Source organism: Gallus gallus, unplaced genomic scaffold (assembly GCF_016699485.2).
Source record: "Gallus gallus isolate bGalGal1 unplaced genomic scaffold, bGalGal1.mat.broiler.GRCg7b scaffold_90, whole genome shotgun sequence".
Taxonomy (NCBI): Eukaryota; Metazoa; Chordata; class Aves; order Galliformes; family Phasianidae; genus Gallus; species Gallus gallus.
The window spans coordinates 44,306-56,980 of NW_024096042.1; the positions used below are offsets into that span (position 1 = coordinate 44,306).

Here is a 12,675-nt window from a genome sequence, read left to right on the forward strand (position 1 = left end):
GGAAGGTCATCACTGAGTGGGTTGGACTGGAAGGGTCCTGGAAGGTCATCGCTGAATGGATGGGATTGGAAAGGTCCTGGAAGGTCATTACTGAACAGATTTAATTAGAAGGGTCCTGTAAGGTCATTACTGAATGGATGGGGTTGGAAGGGTCCGGGAAGGTCATCACTGAACGGGTTTAATTAGAAGGGTCCTGGAAGGTCATCGCTGAATGGATGGGATTGGAAAGGTCCTGGAAGGTCATCACTGAGCGGGTTGGACTGGAAGGGTCCTGGAAGGTCATCACTGAGTGGGTTAGACTGGAAGGGTCCTGGAAGGTCATCACTGAACGGGTTTTATTGAAAAGGTCCTGGAAGGTCACCACTGAGCGGGTTGAGCTGAAAGGTCCTGGAACATCTCTGGGAGACGGACGGCGGCGCGCTGCTCCACGCGGGACCGCCCCTCCCCTCCGCCACGACGCCTCCCATTGGCGCGCTCCTACCGGAAGTCCCGCCCCCCGCGCATGCGCAGTGGGATCCGCGGCGCGCCGGAGCGATCGGGCGGTTCCGGGAGGAGCGGTGAGAGCGCAGGTGGGGGCGGGGCGGGGGCTTTGGGGGGGCTATGGGGTCGCTATGGGGTCTGTGGGGTGGATATGGGGTCTGTGGCTATGGGGTATGTGGGGTGGCTATGGGGCAGATATGGGGTCTGTGGGGTCGCTATGGGGTCTGTGGCTATGGGGTCTGTGGGTATGGGGTCTGTGGGGTGGCTATGGGGTCGCTATGGGGTCTGTGGCTATGGGGTCTGTGGGTATGGGGTCTGTGGGGTGGCTATGGGGCAGATATGGGGTCTGTGGCTATGGGGTCTGTGGGGTGGCTATGGGGCAGATATGGGGTCTGTGGGGTGGATATGGGGCAGATATGGGGTCTGCGGGGTGGGTATGGGGTCGCTATGGGGTCTGTGGGGTGGCTATGGGGTCTGTGGGATGGCTGTGGGGTCTGTGGGGTGGCTGTGGGGTCTATGGGTTCTATGGGTATGGGGTCTGTGGGGTGGCTATGGGGCAGATATGGGGTCTGTGGGGTGGCTATGGGGTCGCTGTGGGGTCTGTGGGGTGGCTATGGGGTCTGTGGGTATGGGGTCTGTGGGGTGGCTGTGGGGCAGATATGGGGTCTGTGGGTATGGGGTCTGTGGGGTGGCTGTGGGGCAGATATGGGGTCTGTGAGGTGAGTATGGGGCAGTTATGGGGTCTGTGAGGTGGGTATGGGGCAGATACGGGGTCTGTGGGGTGGACATGGGGAAGTTATGGGGTCTGTGGGGTGGCTATGGGGCAGATATGGGGTCTGTGGGGTGAGTATGGGGCAGTTATGGGGTCTGTGAGGTGGGTATGGGGCAGATATGGGGTCTGTAGGATGGCTCTGGGGTCTGTGGGTATGGGGTCTGTGGGGTGGCTATAGGGTCGCTATGGGGTCTGTGGCGTGGCTATGGGGTCTGTGGCTATGGGGCAGATACAGGGTCTGTGGGGTGGGCATGGGGCAGTTATGGGGTCTGTGAGGTGGACTTGGGGCAGATATGGGGTCTGTGGGTATGGGGTCTGTGGGGTGGCTATGGGACAGATATGGGGTCTGTGGGGTGAGTATGGGGCAGATATGGGGTCTGTGGGGTGAGTATGGGGCAGTTACGGGGTCTGTGGGGTGGCTATGGGGCAGATACGGGGTCTGTGGGGTGGCTATGGGGTCTGTGGGTATGGAGTCTGTGCGTATGGGGTATGTGGGGTGGCTGTGGGGTCTGTGGCTATGGGGTCTGTGGGGTGGCTATGGGGTGGCTATGGGGTCTGTGGGGGGGTTATAGGGTCACTATGGGGTCTGTGGGGTGGCTATGGGGTCTATGGGTATGGGGTCTCTGGGGTGGCTATGGGGTCTGTGGGGTGGCAATGGGGCAGATATGGGATTATGGGGCAGATATAGGGTCTATGGGTTTGTTATGGGGCTGTGGGGTGATAATGGGGCCTGTGGGGTGGTTATGGGGCAGATATGGGGTTATGGGGTGGATATAGGGTCTATGGGGTGGTTATGGGGCAGATACGGGGTCTATGGGGTGGATATAGGGTCTATGGGGTGGTTATGGGGCAGATACGGGGTCTATGGGGCGGTTCTGTGGTCTGTGGGGCGATGTGGGGCAGTTGGGGGGCTGATAAGGGGGCTGTGGGGTGGTTATGGGGCAGATACAGGGTCTATGGGGCAGATACGGGGTTATGGGGCAGGTACGGGGTCTGTGGGTTTGTTATGGGGCTGTGGGGTGATTATGGGGCCTGTGGGGTGGTTATGGGGCAGATATGGGGTTATGGGGTAGATATGGTGTCTATGGGGTGGTTACGGGGCAGATATGGGGTTATGGGGCAGATATAGGGTCTATGGGATGGTTTTGGGGCAGATACGGGGTTATGGGGTGGTTCTGCGGTCTATGGGGTGATATGGGGCGGTTGGTGGGGCTGATATGGGGCTGTGGGGTGGTTATGGGGCAGATGCGGGGTTTTGAGGCAGATATGGGGTTATGGGGCAGATATGGGGTCTATGGGATGGTTTTGGGGCAGATATGGGGTTATGGGGCGGTTCTGCGGTCTGTGGGGCGATGTGGGGCAGTTGGGGGGGCTGATATGGGGCTGGGGGGTGGTTATGGGGCAGGTACGGGGTTATGGGGTAGATATGGGGTCTATGGGGTAGTTATGGGGCAGATATGGGGTTATGGGTCAGATATGGTGTCTGTGGGGTGGTTATGGGGCAGATACGGGGTTATGGGGCGGTTCTGCAGTCTATGGGGCAATGTGGGGCTGTTGGGGGGGCTGATATGGGGCTGTGGGGTGGTTATGGGGCAGATATGGAGTTATGGGGCAGGTATGGGGTCTATGGGGTTGTTATGGGGCCTGTGGGGTGATTATGGAGCCTGTGGGGTGGTTATGGGGAAGATATGGGGTTATGGGGTAGATATGGTGTCTATGGGGTGGTTATGGGGCAGATATGGGGTTATGGGGCGGATATAGGGTCTATGGGATGGTTTTGGGGCAGATACGGGGTTATGGGGCGGTTCTGCGGTCTATGGGGTGATATGGGGCGGTTGGTGGGGCTGATATGGGGCTGTGGGGTGGTTATGGGGCAGATGCGGGGTTATGGGGCAGATATGGGGTTATGGGGTAAATATGGGGTCTATGGGATGGTTTTGGGGCAGATACGGGGTTATGGGGCGGTTCTGCAGTCTATGGGGCGATGTGGGGCAGTTGGTGGGGCTGATATGGGGCTGTGGGGTGGTTATGGGGCAGGTATGGGGTTATGGGGCAGATATAGGGTCTATGGGGTTGTTATGGGGCTGTGGGGTGATTATGGGGTCTATGGGGTGGTTGTGGGGAAGATATGGGGTAGATATGGGGTCTATGGGGTGGTTATGGGGCAGATACGGGGTTATGGGGCGGTTCTGCGGTCTGTGGGGTGATATGGGGCGGTTGGTGGGGCTGATATGGGGCTGTGGGGTGGTTATGGGGCAGGTATGGGGTTATGGGGCAGGTATGGGGTTATGGGGCAGATATGGGGTTATGGGGTAAATATGGGGTCTATGGGATGGTTTTGGGGCAGATACGGGGTTATGGGGCGGTTCTGCAGTCTATGGGGCGATGTGGGGCAGTTGGGGGGGCTGATATGGGGCTGTGGGGTGGTTATGGGTCAGGTACGGGGTTATGGGGCAGATATGGGGTTATGGGGTAGATATGGGGTCTATGGGATGGTTTTGGGGCAGATACGGGGTTATGGGGCGGTTCTGCGGTCTGTGGGGCGATGTGGGGCGGTTGGTGGGGCTGATATGGGGCTGTGGGGTGGTTATGGGGCTGGCGGGTGGTTATGGGGTAGATACGGGGTCTATGGGGTGGTTATGGGGCAGATATGGGATTATGGGGCAGGTACAGGGTCTGTGGGGTTGTTATGGGGCTGTGGGGTGATTATGGGGCCTGTGGGGTGGTTATGGGGAAGATATTGGGGCTGTGGGGTGGTTATGGGGCAGATATGGGGTTATGGGGTGGATATAGGGTCTATGGGGTGGTTATGGGGCAGATACGGGGTTATGGGGCGGTTCTGCGGTCTATGGGATGATATAGGGCGGTTGGGGGGGCTGATATGGGGCTGTGGGGTGGTTATGGGGCAGGTATGGGGTTATGGGGCAGATATGGGGTTATGGGGTAAATATGGGGTCTGTGGGATGGTTTTGGGGCAGATACGGGGTTATGGGGTTGTTCTGCGGTCTGTGGGGCGATGTGGGGCAGTTGGGGGGCTGATATGGGGCTGTGGGGTGGTTATGGGGCAGGTATGGGGTTATGGGGCAGGTATGGGGTTATGGGGCAGATATAGGGTCTATGGGGTTGTTATGGGGCTGTGGGGTGATTATGGGGTCTGTGGGGTGGTTGTGGGGAAGATATGGGGTAGATATGGGGTCTATGGGGTGGTTATGGGGCAGATACGGGGTTATGGGGTGGTTCTGCGGTCTGTGGGGCGATGCGGGGCGGTTGGGGGTCTGTGGGGTTTCTGTGGGTCTCCCTTATGGGGTCTTGAACTGTGCGCCCCGCAGTTGTGGGGCTGAGGCCCTCCCGGAGGTGCCGCTATGGGGCTGCTGTCCGACCCACAGTGCCGCCGTCTGCTCAGCCGCCTCCTGCAGCGCTTCAATGTGCCCCTATGGTGCGTCACGGCCCCATACGGCCCTATATGGCCCCATAGAGCCCCATAAGGCCCTGTGTGGCCCCATATGGCCCCATAGAGCCCCATATGGCCCCATATAGCCTCATATGGCCCCATTTGGCCTTATATAGCCCCATATAGTCCTATATGGCCCCATATAGCACCATACAGTCCCATACAGTCCCATATGGCTCCATATGGCCCCATATGGCCCCTTTTGTCCCCATATAGTCCTACATGGCCCCATATAGCCCCATACAGCCTCATACGGCCCCATTTAGCCCCATATAGTCCTATATGGCCGCATATAGCCCCATACAATCCCATATAGCCCCATACAGTCCTATATGGCTCCATACGGCCTCATACGGCCCCATATAGCCTCATATGGCCCCATTTGGCCCCATATAGTCCTATATGGCCCCATATAGCACCATACAGTCCCATATGGCCCCATATGGCCTCATTTGGCCCTATATAGTCCTATATGGCCTCATATAGCCCATATGGCCCCATAGAGCCCCATACGGCCCCATATAGCCTCATATGGCCCCATTTGGCCCCATACGGCCCCATTTGGCCCCATATGGCCTCATACGGCCCCATTTGGGCCCATATAGTCCTATATGGCCGCATATAGCCCCATACAGTCCCATATGGCTCCGTATGGCCCCATATAGCCCCATACAGTCCCATGCGGCCCCATATGGCCCCATACGGCCTCATATGGCCCCATATAGCCTCATATGGCCCCATTTGGCCCCATTTGGCCCCATATAGCCCCATACAGCCCCATATGAACCAATGTAGCCCCAATAAAGCCCCATAAGGCCCTATACGAACCTGTATAGCCCCATATGGCCCCATATAGCCCCATACAGTCCCATATGGCTCCGTACAGCCCAATATGGCCCCATATGGCTCCGTACAGCCTTATATGGCCCCATAGAGCCCCATACGGCCCTGTATGGCCCCATACGGCCCCATATGGCCTCATATGGCCCCATTTGGCCCCATATAGTCCTATATGGCCGCATATAGTCCCATACAGTCCCATATGGCTCCATATGGTCCTATATGGCCCCATATAGCCCCATATCTCCCCATACGACCCCATAAACCCCCATATGATTCCATATATCCCCATATGTACCGATACATCCTTATATGATCCCATATATCCCTGTATGTCCCCATATGTGCCTATATGACCCCATATATCCCTATATGACCCCATATGATCCCATATATCCCTATACGTCCCTATATGACCCTATAAACCCCCATATGACCCCATATGATCCCATATATCCTCATACGCCGGTATGTGGCCCCATATATCACTGTATGTCCCCATATGTCCCTATATGACGCCATATATCCCTATATGACCCCATACATCCCCATATATCCCTATACGTCCCCATATGACCCTATAAACCCCCATATGACCCCATATGATCCCATATATCCTCATACGCCGGTATGTGACCCCATATATCCCTGTATGTCCCCATACGTCCCTATATGACCCCATATATCCCTATATGACCCCATACATCCCCATATGTCCCCATACGTCCCCATATGACCCTATAAACCCCCATATGACCCCATATGATCCCATATATCCTCATACGCCGGTATGTGGCCCCATATATCCCTGTATGTCCCCATATGTCCCTATATGACCCCATATATCCCAGTATGTCCCCATACGTCCCTATATGACCCCATATATCCCTATATGACCCCATACATCCCCATATGTCCCCATACGTCCCCATATGACCCTATAAACCCCCATATGACCCCATATGATCCCATATATTCTCATATGCCGGTATGTGGCCCCATATATCCCTGTATGTCCCCATATGTCCCTATATGACCCCATATATCCCTATATGACCCCATATATCCCCATATATCCCTATATGTCCCTATATGACCCTATAAACCCCCATATGACCCCATATGATCCCATATATCCTCATACGCCGGTATGTGGCCCCATATATCCCTGTATGTCCCCATACGTCCCTATATGACCCCATATATCCCCATATATCCCTATATGTCCCTATATGACCCTATAAACCCCCCTATGACCCCATATGATCCCATATATCCTCATAGGCCGGTATGTGGCCCCATATATCCCTGTATGTCCCCATATGTCCCTATATGACCCCATATATCCCTATATGACTTCATATATCCCCATATATCCCTATATGTCCCTATATGACCCCATAAACCCCCATATGATCCTATATATCCCCATAGGTACCGATACATCCTTATATGATCCCATATATCCCTGTATGTCCCCATATGTGCCTATATGACCCCATATATCCCAGTATGTCCCCATATGTCCCTATATGACCCCATATATCCCTATATGACCCCATATATCCCCATATATCCCTATATGTCCCCATATGACCCTATAAACCCCCATATGACCCCATATGATCCCATATATTCTCATATGCCGGTATGTGGCCCCATATATCCCTGTATGTCCCCATACGTCCCTATATGACCCCATATATCCCTATATGACCCCATACATCCCCATATATCCCTATACGTCCCCATATGACCCTATAAACCCCCATATGACCCCATATGATCCCATATATCCTCATACGCCGGTATGTGGCCCCATATATCCCTGTATGTCCCCATACGTCCCTATATGACCCCATATATCCCTATATGACCCCATATGATCCCATATATCCCTATATGTCCCTATATTTCCCCATAAACCCCCGTATGACCCCATATGTCCCCATACGTCCCTATATGATCCCATATATCCCCATAGGTCCCTATGTGACCCCATATATCCCTATATGTCCCTATATGACCCCATAAACCCCCATATGTACCGATACATCCTTATATGATCCCACATATCCCTGTATGACCCCATATATCCCTATATGACCCCGTATATCCCCATATATCCCCATACGTCCCTATATGACCACATATATCCCCATTTATCCCTATATGTCCCTATATGACCCCATAAACCCCCATGTGACCCCATATATCCCCATATGTACCGATACATCCTTATATGATCCCATATATCCCTGTATGTCCCCATACTTCCCTATATGACCCCATAAATCCCCATATGTCCCCATACGTCCCTACATGACCCCATATATCCCTGTATGTTTCCATATGTGCCTATATGACCCCATATGTCTCCATATGTCCCTATATGACCTCATATGTCCCTATATGACCCCATATATCCCCATACGTCCCCATATGACCCCATAAACCCCCATATGATCCTATATATCCCCATATGTACCGATACACCTTTATATGATCCTATATATCCCTGTATGTCCCCATATGTTCCTATATGACCCCATATGTCCCCATACATCCCTATATGACCCCATATATCCCCATATGTCCTCATACGTCCCCATATGACCCTATAAACCCCCATATGACCCCATATGATCCCATATATCCTCATATGCCGGTATGTGGCCCCATATATCCCTGTATGTCCCCATACGTCCCTATATGACCCCATATATCTCTATATGACCCCATATATCCCCATATATCCCTATACATCCCCATATGACCCTATAAACCCCCATATGACCCCATATGATCCCATATATCCTCATATGCCAGTATGTGGCCCCATATATCCCTGTATGTCCCCATATGTCCCTATATGACCCCATATATCTCTATATGACCCCATATATCCCCATATATCCCTATACGTCCCCATATGACCCTATAAACCCCCATATGACCCCATATGATCCCATATATCCTCATAGGCCGGTATGTGACCCCATATATCCCCATATGTCCCCACATGACCCCATACACCCCCATACGTCCCCACCCCATAACCCTGCCCCACCCCACATCACCCCATAACTGCCCCTATACCCCATAACCCCACGCTACATCACCCCATAAGTGCCCCCAAAATACCCATCACCCCATAACTGACCCTATAGACCCCCATCACCCCATCCCCCCCCACCCCATAACTGCCCCTATAGACCCCCATACCCCCATCCCCCCCACCCCATAACTGCCCCTATAGACCCCCATCACCCCATCCCCCCCCACCCCATAACTGCCCCTATAGACCCCCATACCCCCATCCCCCCCACCCCATAACTGCCCCTATAGACCCCCATCACCCCATCCCCCCCCACCCCATAACTGCCCCTATAGACACTCATCACCCCATAACCCCCCATCCCCCCCCACCCCATAACTGCCCCTATAGACCCCCATCACCCCATCCCCCCCCACCCCATAACTGCCCCTATAGACCCCCATCACCCCATCCCCCCCACCCCATAACTGCCCGTATAGACCCCCATACCCCCATCACCCCATACCCTCCGTCACCCCATAACTGCCCCTATAGACCCCCAAACCCCCATCATCCCATAACCCCCCCATACCCCCCGTAACCCCATAACCGCCCCTATAGACCCCCATACCCCCATCACCCCATACCCCCCCACCCCATAACTGCCCCTATAGACCCCCATACCCCCATCAGCCCATAACGCCCCCCAGTACCCCCCACCCCATAACTGCCCCCATAGACCCCATACCCACCATAACCCCCCATACCCCCATCACCCCATAACCCCCCACCCCATAAGTGCCCCTATAGCCCCCCATACCCCCATCCCAACCCCCCCCCACCCCATGACTGCACCTATAGACCCCCATACCCCCATCACCCCATAACTGCCCCTATAGCCCCCATACCCCCATAACCCCCCATCCCCCCCACCCCATAACTGCCGCTATAGCCCCCCATACCCCCATCATCCCATAGCCCCCCACCCCATAACTTCCCCTATAGACCCCCATACCCCCAATCACCCCATAACCCCCTCCCCATAAGCGCCCCCATAACCCCCCATACCCCATCCCCCCCCACCCCATAAGTGCCCCTATAGCCCCCATACCCCCCATGACCCCATAACCCCCCATAACCCCCCATGACCCCATAACCCCCCATAACCCTTCATACCCCCATCACCCCATACCCCTTCCCTCCATAACTGCCCCTATAGTCCCCCATCCCCCCCATAACCCCCCATAACCCTCCCAGTACCCCCCCACCCCATAACTGATCCTATAGACCCCCATGCCCCCCATCACCCCATAACTGCCCCTATTGACCCCCATACCCCCATCACCCCATCCCCCCCCTCCCCATAAGTGCCCCTATAGCCCCCCATAACCCCCCATGAGCCCATAACTCCCCCATAGCCCCCCATGACCCCATAACCCCCCATATCCCCGCATTGCAGCGTGCTGTGCTACGTGATGGGGCTGTGTTGGTTCGCGGCGCTGCCCCCCCACCCCATAAGTGCCCCTATAGCCCCCCATAGCCCCCCATAACCCCATGACCCCATCACCCCATAACTGCCCCCATAGCCCCCCATGACCCCCCATATCCCCGCATTGCAGCGTGCTGTGCTACGTTATGGGGCTGTGTTGGTTCGCGGCGCTGCCCCCCATGACCCCATAACCCCCCATGTCCCTATAGCCCCCATGACCCCATAGCCCCCCATACCCCCATGACCCCATAACCCCCCCATACCCCCATCACCCCATCCCCCCCCACCCCATAACTGCCCCTATAGCCCCCCATGACCCCACCCCATAACTGCCCCTATATCCCCCCATGACCCCATATCCCCCCATGACCCCATAGCCCCCCATAGCCCCCCATAACAGACTGCCCCCCATTGCAGCGTGCTGTGCTACGTGTCGGGGCTGTGTTGGTTGGCGGCGCTGCCCCCCATGACCCCATAACCCCCCATGTCCCTATAGCCCCCATAGCCCCCCATGACCCCATAACTGCCCCCATAGCCCCCCATAGCCCCCCATAACAGACTGCCCCCCATTGCAGCGTGCTGTGCTACGTGTCGGGGCTGTGTTGGTTCGCGGCGCTGCCCCCCATGACCCCATAACCCCCCATACCCCCATGACCCCATGACCCCCCATAGCCCCCCATGACCCCATAGCCCCCCATAGCCCCCCATAGCCCCCCATAGCCCCCCATAACAGACTGCCCCCCATTGCAGCGTGCTGTGCTACGTGTCGGGGCTGTGTTGGTTGGCGGCGCTGCCCCCCATGACCCCATAACCCCCCATGACCCCATAGCCCCCCATAGCCCCCCATAACCCCCCATATCCCCCTATACCCCCATAACCCCCCATGACCCCATAGCCCCCCATAGCCCCCCATAGCCCCCCATAACAGACTGCCCCCCATTGCAGCGTGCTGTGCTACGTGTCGGGGCTGTGTTGGTTGGCGGCGCTGCCCCCCATGACCCCATAACCCCCCATGACCCCATAACCCCCCATGACCCCAAACCCCCCCCATGACCCCATAGCCCCCCATAGCCCCCCATAGCCCCCCATGACCCCCCATATCCCCGCATTGCAGCGTGCTGTGCTACGTGTCGGGGCTGTGTTGGTTCGCGGCGCTGCCCCCCATGACCCCATAACCCCCCATACCCCCATGACCCCATGACCCCCCATAGCCCCCCATGACCCCATAGCCCCCCATAGCCCCCCATAGCCCCCCATAGCCCCCCATAACAGACTGCCCCCCATTGCAGCGTGCTGTGCTACGTGTCGGGGCTGTGTTGGTTGGCGGAGCTGCCCCCCATGACCCCATAACCCCCCATGTCCCTATAGCCCCCATAGCCCCCCATAGCCCCCCATGACCCCATAACCCCCCATATCCCCCTATACCCCCATAACCCCCCATGACCCCATGACCCCATAACCCCCCATGACCCCATAACTGCCCCCATAGCCCCCCATAGCCCCCCATAGCCCCCCATAACCCCCCATAGCCCCCTATACCCCCATAACCCCCCATGACCCCATAACCCCCCTTTGACCGCATGACCCCCCATGACCCCATAACTGCCCCCATAACCCCCCATGTCCCCCCATCGCAGCGTGCTCTGCTACGTGTCGGGGCTGTGTTGGTTGGCGGCGCTGCCCCCCATGACCCCATAACCCCCCATGTCCCTATAGCCCCCATGACCCCATAACCCCCCATCACCCCATAACTGCCCCTATAGCCCCCCATGACCCCATAGCCCCCCATAGCCCCCCATAGCCCCCCATAACAGACTGCCCCCCATCGCAGCGTGCTGTGCTACGTGTCGGGGCTGTGTTGGTTGGCGGCGCTGCCGGCGCTGTCCCCGCGCAGCTCCATGTCGGAGAACGCGATGGGCTCCACGATGGTGGAGGAGCGCTTCCACTACGGGGCGCGCGCGGCCGCATACAGCGCCGAGTTCAGCGCGCAGCGCGACGCCGCCGGGTCCGTGCGGGGGGGGAATGGGGGGGGTTATGGGGTGGGGGGGGGGGGTTATATGGGGGGGGTTATATGGGGTGGGTGGGGGAGGTTATATGGGGTGGGTGGGGGGGGTTATATGGGGGAGAAATGGGGTGAGGGGGGTTATAGGGGGGGGGGTTGTGGGGGCGATGGGGGGGGTTTATGGGGTGGGGGGGGGTATATGGGGGGGGTGGGGGGGTTATGGGGGGGGTTATATGGGGTGAGGGGGGTATATGGGGGGGGTTATATGGAGGGGGTTATATGGGGGGGGGGGAAATGGGGGGGTATATGGGGTGGGTGGGGGGGGTTATGGGGGGGGTTATATGGGGTGGGGGGGGGTTATATGGGGGGGGTTGTATGGGGGGGGGTTTATATGGGGGATGGGAGGGTTATGGGGGGGGTTATATGGGGTGAGGGGGGTATATGGGGGGGTTATATGGAGGGGGTTATATGGGGGGGGGGGAAATGGGGGAGTATATGGGGTGGGTGGGGGGGGTTATGGGGGGGGTTATATGGGGTGGGGGGGGGTTATATGGGGGGGGTTGTATGGGGGGGGGTTAAGGGGGGGGGGGGGGGGATGGGGGGG

At 57.0% G+C, this 12,675-nt stretch overlaps 1 protein-coding gene across 1 annotated transcript; it reads left to right on the plus strand.

Annotated features, from left to right (window-relative positions):
- Nucleotides 1-511: 511 nt before the first annotated feature.
- Nucleotides 512-12,100, plus strand: GPAA1 (glycosylphosphatidylinositol anchor attachment 1; the record flags this gene model as incomplete). Its single annotated transcript, XM_040657266.2, has 3 exons — nucleotides 512-557; nucleotides 4,582-4,688; nucleotides 11,901-12,100. Coding segments are annotated over exons 2-3 (274 nt in total), but the record flags the coding sequence as incomplete, so codon positions are not given.
- Between the last annotated feature and the right edge of the window lie 575 nt (nucleotides 12,101-12,675).